Below are 25,783 nucleotides of genomic sequence, written 5' to 3' on the forward strand. Positions count from 1 at the left end.
TGTGAGGATTTATTCTCTCTCCCTAAACTACTGTATATAGTTGAAATTGCAAGAAAAAGAAAATACACATTCAGGCCTTTTTATTCTTATTCAGTGGCAGAAATGGGCTTCCATAGTGTAATATTAGAATCATCCGTCAGAGTGGTTAATTTCCCACACCTGCATATAAACATGGGAAGGTGGCTAGCTACATATTTCTAACTCTGTTCATCCAGAGCAGGTTTGCTGACATCGCAGTTACGTTTTCAGCAGTGATCTGCTTCAGATTAACGTTCAGTTGTACAGTACACTTTGGGATGTGCTTGCTTGGTGCAACCACAGTTTTCTATTGTCAGCCTATGAGCAGCCTGACTGAAGCACTTTGGGGTTATGTGCCTTGAGCAAAGAACGTTAAATTGACATTCCAGTTGTCTTGCAATCTTGCATAGGAATGTTGACTCACATTTTGACTACCGTATACATATATTAATAACCCCTACTTCCCATGAGCTACAGCTAGCTAACATAATTCATGTCACCCCTGTTATGGTCATGCTGCTTTTCAGTAAGTAATACTGACACTACAGTACTTCTTAATTACGCAACAGAGAGTTTATAGGCCTTAGTTGAAGCTCTTATCCATCGAGACTCATGAGTGTGACAGCAGAATAAGCTGAGAGGCCATATTGACCACACAGTATAGAGCTCAAATGTGACCACCCTCTTTTAGAATGGCTCTGGTACCAGAATAGAATTTCCCATTCCTTTACTCCATAGACATTTCAGAAAGGTCTTATAAAAAGTTTTAAGCCTGGGAATCGAGCCAACCTGCTACCATATGTGATGAATCATAACCATAACACATTTGAATCGGGTCAAATAAACCTACGTGAATACCGTTCCAATGCTTCCAACCAAACGATAATTTAGCTTGCTCCTTCTTAACTTTAACTGTCATCATTAGTGTTTATATTGTAAATAGTGTGTAAATAGTGTTGTAACATATTTTAGTTGTGTGGTAGTAATTTTCGACCACAATGTACTTAATATTATGTCTCTGGGCTATGGGATCTAGGGACGCGTGCTCTACCAATTAGAGATGTCACTGCTACACTGGGTAGTGTAGTATTTCTCCAAGACATCACGAATGCATACAGACAGACGTGTAGCTTCTACAGTGGTATATAGCATCGCGTGTTACAACCACGTCGCTTGTGGTAAGTCTACATTGGATTGTTGCATTATAGCTGATGGGATTTTTACTTCAGGAATGTCACTGTTGAGATCTATTCCTGTGGTTCTTTCTAGAATAATCACATGACAAAAGAAACAGAAAGCCATGAGGAGAGATGGAAGGGTATGGGCCCATTGGCCATATTCACTCTGTAGTCATTTTGCTCTTACAAAACGTAAGAGCAAAATGACTACAGAGTCAAAACCTCAGGGGGTGGGAAAACGCCAACCCAACAGGGGAACTGCCCCCACCGTGTGACACGTAAGAGCAAAATGGCCCCTGTATGAATATGGTCAATTAGTGAGTAGAGGGAGAAAACATGGGAGACACATCAAGTAAAGTAGATAATCCAACCTGGTAGTCATTTTCGGCAGCCTCCATTATCTTGACAAACTCCTTTGCAGTTGCAGCTTCGTTCTGAAAGAAGAGAAGGGGGAGAGAGGGGAAGATGAGTCAGCATAGAAATTCAGCTTTAAGTCTTTATTTTTAGATTTAACCTTTATCGATTCAATGATTGTCTCTAGGAGATAAAAGATCTCTTTTACAAAGGGAGACCCAGCCAAGACTACCATAGCAAAAAAAAACACAGTATACACACACACACACACACACAATTACCACAGCTAAATCAATATAGCTTCAGCAAACTAGTTTCTGAGGGAAGAACATGTGTTCTATTGAGGGGAAAAATGCACTTGGGGCTTGAGCTTTACCGTAGACTGTACACTGTATACTTTAATGTATGGATGGAATACTGCAGCAGTGGTAAAGTACATGTGTGATCTTGACAGTATGAGATATGTTGGGTTCTTGAGTTTACAGAACATGGTGATGTGTCTTTGTGCATGTGTGGACATGATGAAGTGGCACAAGTTCATTCATATCCATGAGAGTTCCGTGTACTTACAGAGATAGACATGGACTCCTGGACTTCTTTGTGGCTCACCAGCTGAACATTGCCGTCCTCATAGTAATGAACCTGAAACGAGAAACACACAACGCTTGTAAAATGTTGAGTGTTACATCAAGAATGTACAGTTTGAATAAGTATGTTTAGAAGGCCAGAGCTCTGAGAAGGACAGATAGCCAACAGCTGGATCTATGCACAGAAATAAATCCACATGTATGCACGCACAGACATGGTCTTAACGAATTTCAGAACTATTCTTCAAAGGTTAAAGCTTCAAAAAGAATAGATATTTCATACAACACCACCATGTACATATACATACAACAACAACACCATGTACCATGAGTACAGACAAGAATTTGTGCATGCACACACACCTGGATTTTCATGATGCCTGCCACCTGAGTGGTGGAGGGGGAGGTGGTAAATTTCCATTCTGACCTCCAGCGTCCATTCCTATATAATGAAGAAGATGAACAGCGTGTCAATTAAAACAGGTTCTATTCCTCAACCTACAGTATATAGAGGATGCAGTCTGTTTCAGTGGGCTGACATCGTCAAAATAACTTTAGTTCCCCTTCTGCACTTCAAGGTAGTCTTACTTCTATGCTATTAATCGGTGGAAGAATATCTCCTTTTGGCATATAACTCTTCAACAGCAGGGCAAAAACAATCGGAAGATGACAGGATTGCTTTCTGTCAGACTGTGATTACCAGTAACAACCGCACTGTGCAAGAGAAGCCCACATCTGCTTCAGTAAATGAGGTCGCAAAGTACAGGGATATCCCAACACAATGTCAACTGAGTTTCTTGAAGGAAGAGGAAGATAATAATAAGCTATAATGTGCAACAGCTATGGGATCATTACTCTCAACAAGCTCGGTAAAGCTCACCCGCAAAGAGGATTGGCGCGGTCTGTATCCAATTAGATTAACCTGATCAGGGAGAGATCAACAAGGGCTAATGGGGGCCAACCATCTAAGGAGATCTTGGGAGATAAGCAGCAATTACAGCAATGACCTTTCAAGGCGCTGGTACAAATCAGACCCTATTCAGAGGTTTTCTTAAGTTATGCTAGGCTGTGTCACAGTCTCTTCAATTGATACAAATTTTGATTACTGATAACAGTAGGTTTGGGTTGTGCAACTCCAAATATTGGCAAGATCTCTTCTCTCGTTTACATTAAAAATAGATAATCCAAAATATGCTCGCAGACTTGCATTGCACGACAAAATAGGTCTCAAAGTCCCAAAAAACGAACACACAAAAAACGAACACACAAAGCTGATTCTGGCAATGTATAAAATTACAAAACCTGGTTCAGCGTTCTTTCGCCAGTTTACACTGATTAATAAAAAGGTAAGTTGGCAATAACAAACCCTGTGAATCAGTTGATGCATACCTACCAGATCTTCTTTCTAATTCAAACAGTAATATTTATAATATTATTTCCCCAAAACTTTTGATACCCGTCGTTACGACTATGGTCGTATGGGTTATATTTTTGTTTTGGTTTACTATACAGTTTGGAAGGGTGTGTATGTGCGTGTGTGCAGATCAGCTGTGCCATTCCACACAGGTGATTGGAGGGAAAACTTCCAAGGCCAGCTTCTGGTTGGAGGGGTAACTTCCAGGGTTCCCAGCTCCTGACTGGCTAACAACTAGGAGGTTTCCTATAAAAGGAGACCCAAACCACCCAAACCATATGCAGTGGGGCATATCCCATATCCCTCCTCTCCCAACCGGCCACCACCCAACCTTTGTTTGTTCAGTTAGTTATTGGTTATTTGATAGTGTGATTTTAATTTAAGATAGTCTGTTACTTTAGAGCTGTGTGATCCTTTTGCCTCTTGTTAGGGAAGTAAGTTTTTGTACATTTCAACTTAGTTCTCTTTTGGTTTGTTTATTCGTTTCAACTTAGTTCTCTTTTGGTTTGTTTATTCGTTCTCCTCAATTATCATTCAGCTCTTTGAAATCAACCTTATGTTAACTACTTTATTCATTGTTATTACATCCTTTCATTATTTTTGCAAGTGAAACCTTTGTTTGAGGGGCTACTCTTTATTCATGTTGTGTCTTAGGCACCCCTAAGCATAACACCCGTTTCCCTGTGCAAGTCAATGGAGAGAATACTGTAGTACTACTAGAATACCGTTTTGGATGATCAATTTTTAATCTACGGAACAACACTACCGCAACGTGTGGTGAGCTTCAGGATATTTTCGCTGCGCAACCAAATATAAGTCAGGAATGACAGAGAGAATCAACAATCACAAAGGATGCTGGCCTCTGTATGAACCTACCAGAAGTTTTTTGGTTGAAACTGATGGCACTCGATACACACAATGATCGTTTGATGTCCGTCAATGGTCTTCCCATAAATCTGAGGAGAGAAAGTGATCACTCTTTGAGTCAGTGACACAGGAAGAAAAGTGAGTGAAACACATGGGTCTTCTAACTAAAGCACCACAGTGGCTAGGAGATTATACTTGATTTATACTTAGTTGCCTGCAGTGTCTCACACCGAATATATTCAATCTACAAGCTTGTAGATCAGCTATTTTCAGTGAGAGACACCAGCGCAGAACTAAGTATAAATCAGCCATTACACTGCAACAAAAAACCTTTTATGTGCATCGTCTTTTTACATTTTGGTGCCACCGACGTCCGACGTAGTCCATCAGTCTCGACACAGACAAAAATACCAGTAATACTTTAGAACAGCTAAAATACAAATAATAAATCACATTACAATAAAGATACTCAACATGTTGTCAGAATAGTATCACTCTGCGTATTCACTACTGTGAAACTTGCCATAACATGAAATTACAGGCGTTCAATAGCATGTGGAATGATGCTTTGTATGTCTACTTCATTGCAGTGCAATATTTGCATTCGAGGCTAATTCTTTCTACATTTAGACAATGATGGATTAGGTGTATGGACCAAAATATGTGGGGGGCGGGGACATATTGAAGTTAAAAAAGCCCAATGGATGTTATCAGCAGTTATAGCAGTACTGTAAGTTATATTTTTTTGTTATAATAAGTGTTAAATATCTCTATTCCCATAGCAATCATTGCTATAGAATGTTTGTTTAATAACTCTCCATCTCTTTATTAAATAGAAAATACATTTTCAGGTCAGGATACCAATTTCATCCAATTAGGAGAGAGAACGTTCCAAGTAAAATTGGCAGTAATGAAACAAATAAATGAGCAGACAAAATTGGAACTGGAACACAAGCTATGATAGATTAACTCCTGATTAGATTACATTTGTAATCCACCTGAATTTTTATTCTGTTGTGGCCTCTCAGCAGACCTCATCTCTCAGCAGACCTTATACAATATCTCCTCTATGTGTAGTAGGACTGTGCTGTACACTTCACAACAACAACCAAGCACCACAACAGGTCCTTCAATAGTAGAGCACAATTATTTCCAAACATCATCTGGCTGACATTTCCTTCACTGTGGCTAGTGGGTTCAAGTCATTACTCAATTCATTGATGTGTTCCTTCCTACTTGGTTTGTCAAATCCCCTTAAATGGAACTGTGCTGACAAATACAACACAGTACAGTATAGCTCAGCTTAGTTCAGTTGAGTTAGATGGTGTGAAACGCCCCCAAGTGGCCCATCTGTGGCAGTGGAGCGGCAACACATGATAGCTTAAATCAGTCCATAATGTGATTTCTATTGTGCAAAGAACAAACATTTTAACAGTTAGTGTTGATAAATGTGTTTGTTTATGAATAGTTAACAGCTCACAAGTGGTTTATATGTGATTGTTTGTTTATGACTAATTAACAGTTTTCAAGTGTCCTTAACACATTAACTGCCAGAGGTATTTTCATATTTTTTTAGCCAGTGCCAGAGTTTTTAATTGGAAAAAGAAAAGTACTCAGGAGCCGAAATACAGCATTTTAAAGTTTTAAGTTAACAAGGACGTGGATAGGAGTCTAGATCTTCAACTAATCATATCTCCTTGGTCTTTGGGTGAAATTGGAAAAAAAAAACATTAAAAAAAAAAAAAAAAAGTATATATATATATATATATATATTTTTTTTTTTCACTTCACGTAGATCTACGCGATTGGCACGTGGCGGCTTTAAAGCGGTTCGCGTAGATCTACGTGATTGGCAGTGAATCAGTTAATTGTTGACATTTGTCAACAATTACATCTGGTAGGATGCATCATTTTCAGTTACTTGTACCATTCCACACCATCAGATTTGATATATCCAATGTCAGGTGTTATTTTTCTAAAGTGGTAACCTTTACCATGTAACCACTGGTAACTACACTCATTTGTCCATGACAGGCACATATTACGGATAATGTTATTTGCAGTGACCAGTGATAGATCACCTCCTCTGGACTCACATGTAACTAATCATGGATCGAATCCCATCAGAGCATTCCTTCCTTTACACTAATCTCCTTCTCAGTTTTTCAACTGTTTAGGGTCATTACACACCAGGAGCGACGCAAATAAATGATACGAAAAAGCGACGCCATTATTTGGTATACAGGTTGATCGCTTAATCACCTCATTATAATCATGTTCAGTGTGCATGTACTCATAACACAAACAGCAGTTTAAATTAATGCTAAATAATCACTCCTGGTGTGTAAAGACCTTTACACCAAACAATTAAATACAAACTGGAAAAGCCTCTAAGAAAATAGTTTTTTAAAACAATTGATAGCTTTTGAACTTTACCACATTCAACAAACGGCTGCTGTTACAGAAGTCAATATTGTATTTAAACTGTTTTTGTGATTTCTTTCTGGGCAAATTTGTTTTCTGAAAAGACCCTACACTTAGGTCCATCACAGCCCTACAGAGGTAAATTTAGGGATTTGGCTGAGGCGGGATTATAGTGAAACAGTGGTGGGCGCTTACGGTGCAGACTCCGTTGGGGTAGTGCTCCTTCACATAGGCCCTGACAGCAGAGTCCACGGCGCTCCTCCATCCCTCCAAGGAGGAGTCTCCATCGTGGGGCCGAGGGTCGCTGGCCTCCTTCCGGAGGTGGTCAAACTTGAAGGAGATCTTGTTCTTGGGGTCCAGGACCCGGCCGTTACCGAGGTCACCATGCTCTGTGATTAAGACCTAAGAAGAAAGAGGAGGAGAGTAAGAGAAGAGGGTAGGTAGACAAGAACAAGAAGGGAGGATAAATGAAGGGTGGGAGAGGGGAGGAGGAAAGGAGAGAAAAGGAACCACTTTTCAAGTGGAAAACGGTAGCAGAGAGGGAGATTAAGCTATGTAGACAGGGGAATTACAACACAGGGACATGATGACATTTTTACATCAGGCAGTGCAACAACCACTTAACAACCTCGCCTCGATGCATCAGCATGACGTGTTCACTGTGCACATACTGTTCACAGCACAGACGACCTACCATACACGGGACAAACAAGCACTTGTACTGAAGACAAGCCTGATGAACTGTTAGAGATGTAATCTACTTTTCTCCTTCCCTGAGGTGGATTGACAAAAACACTGGTGCTGATTCAGTAAACGTCTTCCTCACCCTGTGACTTCTATCTTACACTACCTAAACCCCACCCTCTTCTGATCCTCATACCAACACACAAGGGAGGGAGTGATTACGTGATTTACAAACTAAACAGTCAACTACCAATGCACCTGAGATATTACTACAAGTTTGTTGTTGTCGCAGACCTAGTGGTGAATGAAAAGAGACATTATCTGAATGCAATTTCCTGTTTGACTGTGACGTTTCACTTCTGTAAATCAACTCATGTTCCCGTTTAAAGCATACACAAATGACACATCTATTATAGCTTAGTGGTTTATCGTCATAATAATAAATTACTTCCTCTCTTGTAAAAACAGCACTAGTAATCCTGGACCTCTAATGTTATATTTGAATTAGATGGGGAGATGAGGTAATAAGGCTAATTTATGCTTTTTGGCGGTGTGCGTGATGTTCACTGGGTGGGGAGTCAGTGCTAAAATTGTGGAGCTGAGTGGACTCGAATAGGGTCTGTGGGGCTATGACATAGACCCTACTTGTGCTCCCTTCAGAAAACAAAAAATATGCAGAGGCCTCCGAAAAGGTTGCAGTCACTTCAGAAGTTACAATTGGTCAATAGTGTCACGAGCCACTTGGGTTGTCATTAGCAGTGTCATTATCCAGGAGATTACACACTCTCTGCGGTCCCTGTGCTGCTACTACATACATACATACATACATACATACATAACATGAACTGCTGGCCTCAGGAGAGATAATGATCTCACCATGAACATCGGAAAGAGCATAAATTGGCCTTAAGGGAAGGCCAGTGTGTTTCAATTATGCTTAGTGTTTTCAATGCTAGCTCAGTGAAAATGGTTTTGTGAAGTGCGTGCCGATCAACCACAAACTCACCTGTTCTTCGTATCCCTCAACCTTCACTGGGGTAAACTGGTCCACATTGTACTGTGCAAATGCACTGGGAAAAAGAACATGGAAACAAGTCTCTGTTAACACATGATGCACCGGTTCTGAATGAAACCATTTTGTATGGTTCTTTTATAAAGAACCGACATGGTTCCTGTTTATAGAATCAAGTATGTAAGAGTATAGAACCATTTTAGTCCAAATACTGCATACATTCATAAATATGACAAATACCCCCAAATTACGAATCTTATTGTCCGCGCACATTCAACTCAGTTTGAGCCTTTTTTTTTTTTTTAAATTTATGTGTTACTAGACACCTTTACAAACACATTGGTGAAGAAATGTCTTGGTAAGGAATTGATCGACTCATATGAAAGTGTATGACAGATGGAGGAAGACAGTAGAGATGGTGCACAAATGGTAATCACATGCCGTGCTGTCTGTCCAATTCTTTCATGGCTTATGAATATGAATTTAACAGCATACATTGCTATAATTATATTATGCCTCTTGGTGGAGATTTGCACTCTACTAAGCACACCTTTCTTCTTATGAAATACTGCACGCATTCATTATGAGTCTAGAGTTCAATGAGCACAAATGATGCATTCTAATTGTATTCCCACACTGGAGACTTACTGCGCTGCACCTTCCCTGAGGAGATTGTCATTGTTGAGCAGCAATCGCACGTCTGTAGGGAGGAAACACAGTCACACATCAAACAACAGAAGGAGGGTGGCACAACACAAAGGGAAAATCTGAAATATGGGACAACACAACACATTTCACACACCTCTGAAGTAGTACACACACACACACACACACACACACACACACACACACACACACACACACACACACGTAACTAAGCATCAAAGCTGCTCGCCCCCAGTTAATCATGACAGCAGCCCTGTTGGGGGACTTAAAGAGACATGGTGAATTACCACAGTGGTAAACGACATGCAGATGAAAAAAAGATGGAATGCCTCCATGGAACAGTTTTCCCATACACATCCACAGTCCCACTGAGAACTCTCTAATACACATCCATAGTACACAGACACAATCCCAGAGACTCTCTCATACACATCCCACTAGCCAAATTCCGATACCTAAATCTCTACTCACTCACGCAGTCCTCCAGCGTGACCCGGATATCATTTGTGTCCCAAATTTGACTTTGCTTTTTGGAGGAGCTGAGAGTGAGTTGAGAGGAGGCTCCCCAAGCCACTAGGAGCAAAGGTCTGTGAGTGTACATGAAGTGTTCACTTCAGTGACTTTTGTGGAAATGTTGACTGATTATCCGTTTTGTTACTGGATAGTGCAGTGGACTGTCTCTTCACAGAGTATGGGGTATGGGATGGAAACTACGCAGGGAGATGGGGTCTAATAGCCGTTCCTCGTTGCAGACTTCAAAAGGATGATTTAGAGCCGATGAAAAATATGACCTGCACATACCGGTATCCTAATAATGTAAACATAACGCAGTGTGTGTATCAACGGTCTGATAGTGAAAGTGTCCCACTTGATTAAACTGGAAGAGATACTGAAGTGCATTTATACTGTATATATCTGAATAACTGTGATCAAAGCTACTGAAGCAACAGATTAAATAATGGTTTGATCTTTGTTTACACAATCATGCTGTTTGTTGTGCATGGGTGTGAGAGAATACATGCCAAATAGCACTATTCATACGCATATAAGAGAACAATACAGCTTCAAATATACAACATCACGTCTGCATGTCAGTGCAGGATGGAGGAGTGAGTAGGCAAAAATCTTAGAATTGGAATGGAATGTGGCCATCACTCCAACCTGTTCGATTGTGGCGGACAAGAGTGTGGAAGTTAGAGTATTAGGATCTGGCTACTGAGAGCCCTCAGTTCCTCACATACAGTAGAGTACACATCCATATAATACACACGCAGATGTTTTTGTGTTTAGACCAGCTGAGGCTATGTAGAAATGATAATATGGCTGTCCAAAGTACCCACTGAAAAATCATATGATGAGCACATCAAAGACAAACGTAGCCTGCTAATGAAAAGGTCATTGATTTGCGGTTCTGTAGCACAGTTCTTCAGGACTTTTACCAAAGTCAATGGAAAAGTTTTCATCCATCACTTCACGCACACTTGTAGTTATATGTGACACAGAGCTGATATTAGGCCATGGGGGGGATGTTAGTGCTTACAATTTGAGCATTTAGCAGTCTCATACAGAGTGACAGAGTGCTAGATTGGTATGAAAATTGGTGAGTTTAACATCGTTTAATACAATCAGATAGAACTTTTCTGTTTGGATGTATGGGCTGTCAAGGCCAGAAAGTTGTTTTTTGCCACTCAGTGGGCGTTCCCGCATAACGCCTAGCCTCTATAGTAGCACCAGTGTTGTGAGGTGAACATATGACCAGGCACACACAAGCACAGTTTCTCACCATTGAAAACTTCGTTGAACTCTCCTGGCGGGGCATGGATGACAAAGTTGGCTGCTATGCGTACCTGTAAAAACAAAGAACACACGGTATTAGACACAGCAAAGAGGATGCAGTTAATGGGACTAGTCAATTTAATCGATTATAAAAATAAAAAAAATCATCAATTTGACTTTTTTCAAATTGATTAGATACACTATAAAAAAGGTTGTTTTTAAAGCAAATGAATAATCACTAAGAAAAAGATCGATAGTTGCAGCTCTAGTTATAACAAAGTAATTACCACACCAGTTTATCAACTATGTACTACTGTTTCCTCCTTACATGGTCATTAGCATTGTGTTGTTCTACGATTCAGTCAGACAGGGGAATTCCATCTGTTCTTATTGGTTTAATCATAATATTCAGCAGAGTGTGAGTAAATGAGGACATGTGGGACCTGGGAAACCACCAAGGATCACATTTAGACAGTGGAAAGTTTGCAGAGCTTTGACAGGATCATGCAAAACATTATGGTTTTATACACGTACAAATGCCATTGTAGCCATAATACATGCTCCATCCATTGAGCTGGTCATTCTGTAATCTGTGTGGCTGACAATAACACTGAGTAGGGCTAAACACAGCCTAATTACCTATTCATGATACTGAGCACTCATTGTACTCATTTAATAAACTGGGGGTGGGAATTATTTGTTACAAGCTGAAAACGTGGCGCAAAGCTTGCATGGTCATGCTTTGGTACCCAGCGTTGGCCGGGTTATTGCGTGGGTGAAATTGTCTCTCCCTCCCTGTCACTCACTCACACGCTGATCTACTAGCAGCTCTGGGTTAAACAGGCTCTATCTCTCCGATCCCGTTTCACTCTACCTCTCCCTGATAGAGCTCTGGTCTGACACAGCATACACAACAGAAACTGTGGCTTATAACACAGATTTAGACCGACATCGGGGACCTCCGTATATGGGCGTGTGACATCAGACAACAGAAACACAAAAATGTTTTGTGATGATTGTTTAGGCATAATTCTCCTGTCTGCCACAAACAGACACACAACTTTATGTAGTAGATCAAATTAGGAAAAATGTGTCAACCAGACCAATTAAAGTGTCTTCTCTCCACAATGAAAGTGAGTGATAAGTTCATTTCCACAGCAGACTTTTGACAGGTAAATACAGCATTCATTGCAATAACTTATTTGATAATTGTGTGTCAGCATGGACAGCTGCTGTACAGTTAACTTCATGCTGGCACACAGACACCTAAATGAAAAACCTTCAAAGTTATTACTTTTGACTGCATTTATCTGTGCAAATGGCTGCTGTGAAAATGGCCCATTTGGCTGACAATTCATCCGTGGGCAGAATGGGGAGAGCTCCGAGTGCTCCTCAGCACTTTAATCAGCAGTTTCAGGGCAAGAAAATAACTTCTTTGTGTTTTTCTTGTCACCTGGTAAACAGCGACAAAAGGGCAAGGCTGCAGCATACTCCTTGCAGAAATGAAGTTTGGTGAAGTAATAAGAACAAAATTGTGTCATTTCGGAGGGAACGGACAAAAGCACTGCAGTTCTTACACCTCCAAGACTTTCAACATCACCGCAGAGACCAATGTGAACATCATGTGTGACAGGTGTTAAAAGTATTGGCCCACCATCGTGGAGATTGGGGTTTGATTCCTCCACAGTGCCTCCAGCTTGACCGGGCACTCAAAGGAAGTGAAGGTTTAATCAGATTGACCTCATTTTGCAATTGTATGCATTGTTCAAACAACTGCTCAGTACCATTTTTCCTGAATTAGCTTATTTTAATTCATAATGGCACATTTATGTCAACATTAAACATAAGAAACTGCATCAGATTGCTTCGCATCGGTACGTATTAAAATGCATCATCCCTGAATCATATTGTATGATATATAGATATGTGTTGAATAATCTTTAATAAAGGGAGAGATGCACACCCCTACTCACTACCATACCATTATCTATGTCTTTATTCATCTCTTATATCGCAGTGTCTCTCTCCCCATGTCTGTCACTGTCTCTCTGTGCTGTATAATAATGTGAACGTTCATCCATTCCATTTGCCCACTTCTGTGCTGCACACCACAACACTTCCTGTTCCCAGGTCACATGTCAAACTGACAGTGAGACGGAGACAGCCCCTCCCTCCCCCGCATGGCTCGAAACCATATAAGGGCATGAAAATGAGCGGAGAAGTCTAGTAGTGCATCTCTCCCGGTCTCTATCGCTCTCCTCCTCGCTCTCTCTCTCTCTCACTCCCTATATCTGTCTCTCTCTGAATGTCTCTCCTGTCCTGCGATATGCTGTTCATGTGTGTATAGTTCTGTTTGTTTGCTTGTTTGTTTGTGCATTTGTATAACGTGTACAAATGAGTGTCAGTAGTACCTGTATGGTTCTGTGTGTTTGTCTCTATATTTGTGTGCACATGGTGGTGTGCGTATATATATATTTGTGCATGTGTGTGTGCGTGTGTGTGTGTATGTGTGTGTGTGGGGGGGTGATGTGTCCCCCGGGCCCTTATTAGCAGTGTGTGTACAAGAGTCTTAGCACTCAACGCCAAGCTGCAGATTGATTCTCACTAATGAGCAATGTTGAGAGGTGCTCGGGGACAAACAGCATATGAGTATGTGTGTGTGTGTCTGAGTCTGAGTGTGTGGTGCAAATGGAAGTCAAAATGAGAGATTGTGCATTTCAGTGACCCAATTGTGACTCTGTCAATGCAGAACAGAATGTGTGTGTGCATGCATAACATACATCTTACTTATGTGAGTGTGTGTGTGCCATGCATACTTGCGCATGCCACACATGTACATTTGTGATTCCCGACAGTGGAGAAAGAGAGAGAGACAGAGTGTGTGTGGGTAGTGTAGATATCCCAGTGGGAGCAGTCATTTGCATCAGGACCTCCACATCATAAATGGCTTTGGCATAAACAAACATCTTCAAGCATAGAACTGAGGAACAGATCTCACACACACACACACACACACACACACACACACACACACCACAAACAAAATGACCAAAAACAGGAGAAGCAGACAAACTCAGAGTGATAGTGTGCAACACCCAAGAAATTATGAGGAGGAGGAACAAAGGAGGAACAAAACGGGAAGAAAGCAATCTCCCACTGAAGATGAACAGAGCATCAGGACACTTGAGTTAGTTTTAAGCCTGATTTATACTTTGTCGTATGCCAGAGTCAAGCACCGGAGTCGCATGCCAAAAATAGCTCATCTACAAGCTCTAAGTGTTGTGACGCATTTTGAGCTTGTAGATGCTATTTTTGGCACTGACTCTGTTGTACGATGGAGTATGAATTAAGCATTAGAAGTCCCCCACTTTGGTGTTTAGGACGGTTGACTGAGAACTGAATGGATTGATGGATGCAAGCACAGGAAATACTGAAACTGCAAGGAAATAAATAACTGACAGAATTTCTCATGTCATTGTTGAGTTCGCTACCGAACGAACCCGAATTATACATTGGTCTTAGTTCACGGTGGCCCACGTGCATGCTTTTTCAATTCTCTGAGCATGAGATGTAGAATAAAAGCTCTGTTCTGCTTGATCACCATTAATAGCATATCACAATTGCAAGATTCAGCAAAAAGCAACGCTTACATTGCAACGCTGTCAATAACAGTCTTTTTTTACGTTGTAGAATTCTTGCCTTCAATAAGGGTCAGAGGAAAGAGTGTAGACAGTGACTAATCTCAAGTTCCCATTAAAATGTGGTTTAGGATAATTGAAACGGCAACGCTGTAGATCATAGGCTCTCTCCTACATCACAATCAAGTCAGAGAGATCATGGGAACTGTGACAGTCCAAAAACAGTCTAAGAAAATATGAACAAGTGATTTATTAGAGTCAGGAGGACTTTTCCCTTTATTAAATTTGGAGTAGTTGGCAATGGGCATTTGTCATCATGACTCGATTCAGGTTAAAAGTTTAGCTCTACAGTTTCATTTGGCGCACACACCAAATACACATAGCAGGGTTGCCCAATATGTGACACAGTAAACAAACTAATATATCTCTGCACTGTACAGTGTACACGCCAACACCTAATAAACTATTTTAAAAGAGGTCTAGTGATGTGCTTGATGTCTGACATTTATTAGGCTACAATACTCAAGGAAGAAATTCTTGTATACTGTTGAAGAAATAAATGGTTCAAGATAATCACATTGAAGGAGACAAACTTTAGGCTACTGGCACTGGAAATCTGGCGCCAATTGGTATAGCAGTTTGCAAGATTAGACCCAGACAAACAAACACAGACAGAACTTAAGACAGCTTACCTCGGCTCCTACAGAACCACACCGTTTAAATACTTTAAGGCCCTGTTGCGTTTACACGACAACATTTTCAATCACTTTTCTATCTCTGTCTGCATGCGATTTCTTAATCACAAAACACAAGGCACCGCAAGCCAAGGAGCATTGCAGTGTAAACACACTATTCTAAGTTCTAACATGGCTAGTTATGTGAGAATAATGGTTTTTGAACTAAAATCCAAGTATTTGTGTGCCTGAAATGTGTCTCCTTCCTTTCATGTGATAATAATTTGTTGTTGAAGGTGAACTGTCTGTTAAGGTCATATGTGATAGAGACAACAGTACTAATACATCCACCTCAGCTGCTGAAACAGCACCTTTATCTTAATCAGACCTGTACAGGGCAGCAGCTGAATACATGATTTAATTTATGTTGTGTCAACCGGCAAGGCCAATGAGTCCTCTGTATTCCAACAGCAAAAACTCACACTGCCAGGATTAAGGGTGCTTTATTAAAATATGAACAAGTACAGCGAGGGGCGATGTCTTAACCAAGGACAGAGGTAGGACTAGAAACCAAACACCTACAAAGCAAAGTAGAAGGTACTACTGGCTGGCTGTCTTGTTCAAATATTTGATGACTTCATAACTGAAGCTCCCTTGGGCCCTGCGTAGCTTCCATAAGGTCTATTTCTATTACATTCTGACTTCAGCAGCAACACTGTAATTATCACTGAGCTCTTGGCTGGAAACATGAGCAGTTTAATTAAGACTGAGCTGGGCATCCTCTGTGTGTAGGAAGGTGCGCCGTTTGTCAGACAGGAGAGGCCATGCATAATGTTTGATAAGTAAATAATCATATGGAATAATTAAGGATGCACGATATTGACATTTTGGGTGATATCCAATTAATAGCATGGTCAAATCGACCAATACAACAATAGAAGTTTCCACTACAGTAGGGTTTACTTTACACCTGTTATACAGTAGTGATTCTGGGTGCAACAGTGCAGTCTTATTAGCTGATTTATTAGGCCTACTGATGCACATATTAAGACAGCTTACGGTAACTTTCATCTTCAGCTGGCCACGTTACATTTCAGCCTCTGGGAACAGTCTCTCTTTGTGAGCATCTAGAGAGGATGGCATAATGCTGGATTGGTACCGAGAGGGATTTATTCCTTTAGTAATGGGATAGAGGTGTAGAGGGCGCTAGTTGGACCTTTCTGATTATTATTTATGGTCTGTGGAGAGGAGAGGATAAATGTGTGTTTGTCTGAACTTCAGACAATCTTACACTGTACACTCACGTATGTACTACGTACACACACACACACACACACACACACACACACACACACACACACACACACACACCTGCCTACTATCAGGTGTGTGCATTGCGTGCAGACTGTCACACACAAAGGCACTGTTGCCACAGACATGTGGGTCCTCTGAGTTTTATCTGTGAAGCCGACTGACATGAGGTACTGATCAACAACCACCAGACATTAGTTACCAGAATAGCAAAAGTAGCAACACTTCCCCTCTTGGGCACCTTGTACCACTTCCTATAGTGCGGCTACAGTAGGCACCCTCATACACAGAGACTGTGACAATATAGGAGTGAGGCAGTTGAACAGGCAGTCAAGACAGCAGTGGATGTGAAACCCAGGGGGACAACTTCAAAGAGCTCTCACAATTTCCTCTTGGATTGCACAGCCAAGAAGTACAATTGCATAGCAATTTTAGCTGACAATTAATTATCATATACTGTTAGCATATCAGCAATACCAGGTTCACATTTAGTTTAACACATTAACTGCCAGAATTATTTTCATATTTTTTTAGCCAGTGCCAGAGTTTTTCATTGGAATTTTTTTTTTATTTATTATTATTTTTTTTTTCACTTCACGTAGATCTACGCGATTGGCACGTGGCGGCTTTACGGAGGTTCGCGTAGATCTACGTGATTGGCAGTCAATGTGTTAATATGTGGGACGCCACCTGCTGCTGAACATGGTCCAGAATAATACAAGACCTTAAGAATGCTATGATATTATTTGGTTATAAGTCACTGGGGCCGATAGGTGACAAATTATATAACAACAAAAAATATCTACATATATAATCCTATTATCCTATATTAAAATTGGCTTAAGAGAGGACCGGCCTATAATATAAGACAATATGGCTTTAACATAGCAGCTGTAAGACAAAAATAAACAGATTACACACCTCCATTTTTGGGCGGTGAAACCGCCCCATATGTGAGGTTTGGACATTGCACCCCCCCAACCCTGCGCTGTGATTGGCCACCAGTGTACCCCCCTAACCCTGCACCGTGATTGGCCAATCACAGTCTATTCAGGACTGTGATTGGCTAGTGAAACATGACACATGTGCATAGCCCTATAAATAGGACTATGCACTTAAAAAAAACACATTTGGGTTTTTTTAAGTTAGGGGTGTACAATGGTTGGTCCACAATATTACTTTTCTTTAAGTCAACTTCCATCACTGTGATGACCACTGTGACCACACCGCCCACTTCACACTGGGTGTGATTTTAATTTTTATAATCAAATGATATTAACCACTTAAGCCCTGGCCTATGTTATACTTAGTCATACAACAGCATCATGTAAAAATACCAAAAACAGCTGATCTACAAGCTCAGTTCTTATAGATGTTGTCGTTTTCTGTATTTTTGAAAATATTGAAATAAATGAAATTTAAACCATTTACCCCGTCGACCATTTATTCAAATGTATATAATTCATTAATTAAATTCACTTGTTTTATTAACTGTTCACCCCTACTTTGACTGACCTCCTGTCAAAATAAAACATATCTGTGGTGAAAACAACCAACAACTAGAGGTGATGCTTTCTAAATTCCAGAGACCTCCACAGCACCCCCAACTGATTCCCGTTTCTACTGCTGCTTCCTTGTGTCTGCAGCCTGTCTTTAGAGTTCAGACATGCAGATTAAATGGTGATGAGAGGACTTGGTAATGCTGCTGAGTCACCTCGTTTGAGGTGCGATGCTGGGCCGCAGGGTGGGTCTACTGAGCCTGCCAGGCAACCCCATTCAGGGCCTAGAGCCCAGGGCACACATACTCAGCTGGGAATTAAATTTCCTTCTTCACCGTCATCTGGGACTTGGGCCTATCTAATAAAATGTAAACATTAACAACATGGGGATAGCCTGGAGTGCTGTAGCTGCTATCTACAAACATGCAGGATTTATGAAAGCTCCCCAGGCCTGAATGAACAATGTTAAAGTATTGTTTGTGTTACGGTATTCCCTTTATTGCACAACATCAATGTAGAACAACTTCTTTTAATCATCCTTTCACAAAGCAAGGCACTGAAGGTAAACCTGCTTAATTGGAAGTCATGACAGCTGTCATTCAAATTAAGAGGACTGCATTATGTACAGTACAGTGTGAAGAACATCACTCTACATTCATTCTTCCAAATTGGAGGCTTCAAATCAGTCATGAGATGTTTACTTTTCAGTATTTCTATTATGCATGTAATCATCTAGCCCCTTTCGGGACCCTGTTTACCTTTTTTATATTTGGGAAGGCGGTATCCAGGTGATGGATCCACTGACAAGCTGCGCGTCCTACGCATAACTCTATGGTCCTACGTTACTGCCTCTGATTGGCGAGCTCCTACATGCTTGCATGACAATCACAACGCGGGGAGGCGGGACATGGGCAGTGGAGCAGAGTGTGAGAGAGGAGCTTAAGTTTTACTAAATGATTAAAAATGTTAAACGGCATCGCCGATCCGTGCCGATTAATGCAGCTTTCTGGCGCGCTACTATTGCTCTTGTGGGTACCTTTGAGAAATCTCTGCAACTTCTAAGCGACGAGCTATTAGCCCGAGACCAGACAGTGGTAGCCGCGACTACGAGAGAGAGTGGTTTGAGCGACAAGGGACCCTGGATACCGCCTTCCCAAATATAAAAAAGGTAAACAGGGTCCCGAAAGGGGCTAGTAATCATCCATCATAAAATTAGTTTAGATCCAATTCCTCAATGACTTGTAGTATAAACATTTTCTAAGAGAAGGAGAAGAGTTTCTTTTTCCCCACCCATATTACATGGGCTACTGTATCTCCCTTTGGAAGGAGAACACATAATGTAATTAGCTCCACTCTGTGAAAGGCACCTTGGACCATGGCTGAGTTCCAGTCTGGCATGAAGCTATGTTGTGGAGGTGAGGTGAGGTGGTGCTTTGGTGCCAGGAAGCATCCGACAACGAGCCTCACTCTCAGTATAACATTTAGGAAATGCTGGGGTTTGGATCACACCCCAACATACACACACATGCACATAGGCCACCCCCCAGGAACAGAGATAGTGCAAGACAATATACCTACAGAAGATATGCAGCTGCATTTTTATCTTGGAGACACCTTTGGGGTCATTACAGCATTCTTTCTGATCATAGCTTGTTTTTGCTAGCGATACGTTTTCTGAAATAATTTAATAAATTGTTCTAATGCACTTCCTGTGAGTGTCGTTTTGGCAGGAGTGTAGGGGTAGAGCCCTGCATCGGGATTGGGATCCTGCAGGACCCAACGGTGTTGCGGGAATGGGTGGTTTTTAAATACCTGCGGCGGTCAAAAGAAAACCCTGCAAGGTCCTGCAATAAACCTGGTGTAGTGCACCTGAAGCATGTGTGGTAATTATGTTATGGCTAACTGCAGAGGAGAACGTCATTTAAATTCAAAATGTTGTTCCCAACACGTATAAAGCATCCATTTCATGACCTGCTGTCATAAGCAGTAAGCCCACTATGTCACTGTCCGTGGTGCTGTAATGGCCTTATCTCAGACTCTCTCTCATTATGTTCGAGTCCCAATGGAAATATTGAGCGATTATGCAGGACCGAACTGGTAATATTGCAGGATTATGCAGAACTAAACAGCCCTTAAATGTTGCATGCGGGGTGGGAGCAGTGGTCAGAAATTAACTTCGGGCGGTGAGATATGAAAACGGTTACAGGCGGAAAATGAAATGGTCATAAATTCAGCAGGAGCGGGCCGAAGTGGGACTAAGAGAACAGCCCCGCGCAGGGCTCTAGTAGCGGCAGACCCTCGAGTCGTGAGTAAAAATAGTTTTAGAGAAGTGGTCACACAACACATTTATGTGAAAAATATGCCATTAGAAAATTATATCAAATATAACTTCTTTTTTTTGGAAAAGAATTACACAGTGAATCAGTTAATGGATAATAATCATGGTTGTGCAGTCAGTGTGGGGTGCTAAAACCACAGAAAAAACATGACTGACTAAGTCTCAATGCTAGACTAAAATTAACAGTGTGGAAATACTGTACTTACTAATGGTGAGATTACTATGGCAGTTTAAAAGGTGATCTTGTATTTCAAGTAATCATTATAATCATAATTATAATCATAAGTTATGGACATAACTTTTAGTGATGGACAATTAATCGGTCATCATGTAGGTTGATGTTGGCCTTAAAATGCAATATCGGTATCTAACTGATATAAAAAAAACTATATATAGGTTTTAGACGATATTTTATTTAATAATAATTATGTTGACATTTTTCTTTAAGCCTGAAAAAGCCTTTTGTGATGATTAAGGCTGCAGATTCTATCAGTGTTTTCTGGGGAGGCTTTCAAAAGGGTCAACCATTTGGAACATTTTTAAATAAAAATACTACATTCAAGCTGTTCATGTTGGGATTTCAATAACTAATATCCTTAGTTTTGGAATGAAGAGCCATTGCTTTTTCAAATTCAGTGTTTATATGCCTTTTTTAGAATGGACAAAATTATTATTATTATTATTTGTACAGAATGTAAAAATACCAAAAACAGCTGATCTACAAGCTCAGTTCTTATAGATGTTGTCGTTTTCTGTATTTTTGAAAATATTGAAATAAATGAAATTTAAACCATTTACCCCGTCGACCATTTATTCAAATGTATATAATTCATTAATTAAATTCACTTGTTTTATTAACTGTTCACCCCTACTTTGACTGACCTCCTGTCAAAATAAAACATATCTGTGGTGAAAACAACCAACAACTAGAGGTGATGCTTTCTAAATTCCAGAGACCTCCACAGCACCCCCAACTGATTCCCGTTTCTACTGCTGCTTCCTTGTGTCTGCAGCCTGTCTTTAGAGTTCAGACATGCAGATTAAATGGTGATGAGAGGACTTGGTAATGCTGCTGAGTCACCTCGTTTGAGGTGCGATGCTGGGCCGCAGGGTGGGTCTACTGAGCCTGCCAGGCAACCCCATTCAGGGCCTAGAGCCCAGGGCACACATACTCAGCTGGGAATTAAATTTCCTTCTTCACCGTCATCTGGGACTTGGGCCTATCTAATAAAATGTAAACATTAACAACATGGGGATAGCCTGGAGTGCTGTAGCTGCTATCTACAAACATGCAGGATTTATGAAAGCTCCCCAGGCCTGAATGAACAATGTTAAAGTATTGTTTGTGTTACGGTATTCCCTTTATTGCACAACATCAATGTAGAACAACTTCTTTTAATCATCCTTTCACAAAGCAAGGCACTGAAGGTAAACCTGCTTAATTGGAAGTCATGACAGCTGTCATTCAAATTAAGAGGACTGCATTATGTACAGTACAGTGTGAAGAACATCACTCTACATTCATTCTTCCAAATTGGAGGCTTCAAATCAGTCATGAGATGTTTACTTTTCAGTATTTCTATTATGCATGTAATCATCTAGCCCCTTTCGGGACCCTGTTTACCTTTTTTATATTTGGGAAGGCGGTATCCAGGTGATGGATCCACTGACAAGCTGCGCGTCCTACGCATAACTCTATGGTCCTACGTTACTGCCTCTGATTGGCGAGCTCCTACATGCTTGCATGACAATCACAACGCGGGGAGGCGGGACATGGGCAGTGGAGCAGAGTGTGAGAGAGGAGCTTAAGTTTTACTAAATGATTAAAAATGTTAAACGGCATCGCCGATCCGTGCCGATTAATGCAGCTTTCTGGCGCGCTACTATTGCTCTTGTGGGTACCTTTGAGAAATCTCTGCAACTTCTAAGCGACGAGCTATTAGCCCGAGACCAGACAGTGGTAGCCGCGACTACGAGAGAGAGTGGTTTGAGCGACAAGGGACCCTGGATACCGCCTTCCCAAATATAAAAATGGTAAACAGGGTCCCGAAAGGGGCTAGTAATCATCCATCATAAAATTAGTTTAGATCCAATTCCTCAATGACTTGTAGTATAAACATTTTCTAAGAGAAGGAGAAGAGTTTCTTTTTCCCCACCCATATTACATGGGCTACTGTATCTCCCTTTGGAAGGAGAACACATAATGTAATTAGCTCCACTCTGTGAAAGGCACCTTGGACCATGGCTGAGTTCCAGTCTGGCATGAAGCTATGTTGTGGAGGTGAGGTGAGGTGGTGCTTTGGTGCCAGGAAGCATCCGACAACGAGCCTCACTCTCAGTATAACATTTAGGAAATGCTGGGGTTTGGATCACACCCCAACATACACACACATGCACATAGGCCACCCCCCAGGAACAGAGATAGTGCAAGACAATATACCTACAGAAGATATGCAGCTGCATTTTTATCTTGGAGACACCTTTGGGGTCATTACAGCATTCTTTCTGATCATAGCTTGTTTTTGCTAGCGATACGTTTTCTGAAATAATTTAATAAATTGTTCTAATGCACTTCCTGTGAGTGTCGTTTTGGCAGGAGTGTAGGGGTAGAGCCCTGCATCGGGATTGGGATCCTGCAGGACCCAACGGTGTTGCGGGAATGGGTGGTTTTTAAATACCTGCGGCGGTCAAAAGAAAACCCTGCAAGGTCCTGCAATAAACCTGGTGTAGTGCACCTGAAGCATGTGTGGTAATTATGTTATGGCTAACTGCAGAGGAGAACGTCATTTAAATTCAAAATGTTGTTCCCAACACGTATAAAGCATCCATTTCATGACCTGCTGTCATAAGCAGTAAGCCCACTATGTCACTGTCCGTGGTGCTGTAATGGCCTTATCTCAGACTCTCTCTCATTATGTTCGAGTCCCAATGGAAATATTGAGCGATTATGCAGGACCGAACTGGTAATATTGCAGGATTATGCAGAACTAAACAGCCCTTAAATGTTGCATGCGGGGTGGGAGCAGTGGTCAGAAATTAACTTCGGGCGGTGAGATATGAAAACGGTTACAGGCGGAAAATGAAATGGTCATAAATTCAGCAGGAGCGGGCCGAAGTGGGACTAAGAGAACAGCCCCGCGCAGGGCTCTAGTAGCGGCAGACCCTCGAGTCGTGAGTAAAAATAGTTTTAGAGAAGTGGTCACACAACACATTTATGTGAAAAATATGCCATTAGAAAATTATATCAAATATAACTTCTTTTTTTTGGAAAAGAATTACACAGTGAATCAGTTAATGGATAATAATCATGGTTGTGCAGTCAGTGTGGGGTGCTAAAACCACAGAAAAAACATGACTGACTAAGTCTCAATGCTAGACTAAAATTAACAGTGTGGAAATACTGTACTTACTAATGGTGAGATTACTATGGCAGTTTAAAAGGTGATCTTGTATTTCAAGTAATCATTATAATCATAATTATAATCATAAGTTATGGACATAACTTTTAGTGATGGACAATTAATCGGTCATCATGTAGGTTGATGTTGGCCTTAAAATGCAATATCGGTATCTAACTGATATAAAAAAAACTATATATAGGTTTTAGACGATATTTTATTTAATAATAATTATGTTGACATTTTTCTTTAAGCCTGAAAAAGCCTTTTGTGATGATTAAGGCTGCAGATTCTATCAGTGTTTTCTGGGGAGGCTTTCAAAAGGGTCAACCATTTGGAACATTTTTAAATAAAAATACTACATTCAAGCTGTTCATGTTGGGATTTCAATAACTAATATCCTTAGTTTTGGAATGAAGAGCCATTGCTTTTTCAAATTCAGTGTTTATATGCCTTTTTTAGAATGGACAAAATTATTATTATTATTATTTGTACAGAATGAGTGAGATCATATCAACATCGGTTTATATCGGTTATTGGCCATAACAGCAATTATTCTATCAGATATCGGCCTTAAAATTCATATATTGTTTTTATTACAGAATGAGATCATATCGACATTGGTTTATATAGGTTAACGGCCATAACAGCAATTATTATATCGGCCAGAAATTTCATATCGCCCATCCCTAATAACTTTGGTGTTGTTGAACATAGACGTGGTTGAACTTATTTTCTGAGCTATGCCATGTTAAATAATCAGGATAGAAGGAAAAGAGTCCCATTTTCCTGCAAGATTAATACTTGGTAGCCATGAATTTAGTAGCCTAATCTCATGTAGGCATTGGGACACACGCACGCACATGAAACCAAACTAATCTAGCCATCTTATCACCACACTGCAGATCCCCAACCGGTGAAGAAGAATTGGAGAGGTAGCACTGAAAAGATGAGAAGCTAAGCTAATAATCTGCCCCCCAACCCTAGGGCATTTTAGGAGGAGATCCCCTCTCCTGGCATCTCTCCATCTCAATATACCAAACAGATAACAGGGGAGGTGTGTGTATGTGTGTGTATGTGTGTGTGTGTGTGTGTGTGTGTGTGTGTGGGGGGGGGGGGGGTTGAGTCTGGTGCTGCTAGGGGTATAGAAGATGGTGCCATGTGTAAAACAGAAACGGAGTCTAATGTCATTGAATACTGGGGAGTGTGATAAATGTGAAGAGAAGATGTGAAGACAGAGAGAAAGAGAGCCAGACATTGACACAAACGGTTAACTTAATGGAAGAAGAAAAAAGAATTCTCTTTCCTCCAAATTCTATTAAAATCTATTTATAATATATTAAATCAATTAGTTCAATTAACAGTTGCACCGGCCCTTAAATAGATTATCATGACATGTGCATAAATGTAATTTCAAACATATTTCGTTTTTTATCAATAAAGAAATCAAAATGTTGGAGGAACTACATGTTTTATATTGCCCAAGCCTACACTGGGACAAAGTGGGTTGCAATGCACAAGGCATCACATATCAGTGCATGTAATGCCTTTAAGTTTGTTTCCTTGCAACAAGTACCAGTATAAATTGTAACCCACTGTGATATGTCCATATGTCTGCATCACTGTCACCAACACAGTACGTGTTGAGTAGATAGTCATGCCTGGCCTCCAGCTATGCAATGTATGGAGCATTTGCTTCTTTGTGTATATCATCACCTCCAGATGAGTATACCCAACTACAATCAAGTGACAAGCCACTGGTCTTAACAACTATACACTTGTTCTGGGCGATCCACTGAGTTGTCAGTTGCACGTGTATGTTAGGTTAACCACGTGGGCCCCACTCATACTAAAACATGTACAGGGCACAGGAGCTTGGATCTCACATGACATGATGCAGGGTTTTGAGGGGAAACAATAACATATAGCATGATGTGTAGTGTAG

At 40.8% G+C, this 25,783-nt stretch overlaps 1 protein-coding gene across 1 annotated transcript in view; it reads right to left on the bottom strand.

Moving 5' to 3' along the window:
- LOC308091291 (F-actin-capping protein subunit alpha-2) overlaps positions 1 to 25,783 on the bottom strand; it is a 33,289-nt gene that overhangs the window by 1,542 nt on the left and 5,964 nt on the right. Inside the window, exons 2-9 of the mRNA XM_080436778.1 lie at positions 10,988 to 11,051; positions 9,187 to 9,238; positions 8,533 to 8,596; positions 7,038 to 7,244; positions 4,428 to 4,507; positions 2,501 to 2,579; positions 2,121 to 2,192; positions 1,568 to 1,630 (exon numbers count right to left, since the gene is read on the bottom strand). Of these exons, the coding sequence (XP_080292904.1) occupies positions 1,568 to 1,630; positions 2,121 to 2,192; positions 2,501 to 2,579; positions 4,428 to 4,507; positions 7,038 to 7,244; positions 8,533 to 8,596; positions 9,187 to 9,238; positions 10,988 to 11,051 (681 nt within the window). The remainder of the gene's footprint in view (positions 1 to 1,567; positions 1,631 to 2,120; positions 2,193 to 2,500; positions 2,580 to 4,427; positions 4,508 to 7,037; positions 7,245 to 8,532; positions 8,597 to 9,186; positions 9,239 to 10,987; positions 11,052 to 25,783) is intronic.

Source organism: Gymnoscopelus braueri, assembly GCF_963280865.1.
Source record: "Gymnoscopelus braueri genome assembly, chromosome: 9".
Classification (NCBI taxonomy): Eukaryota; Metazoa; Chordata; class Actinopteri; order Myctophiformes; family Myctophidae; genus Gymnoscopelus; species Gymnoscopelus braueri.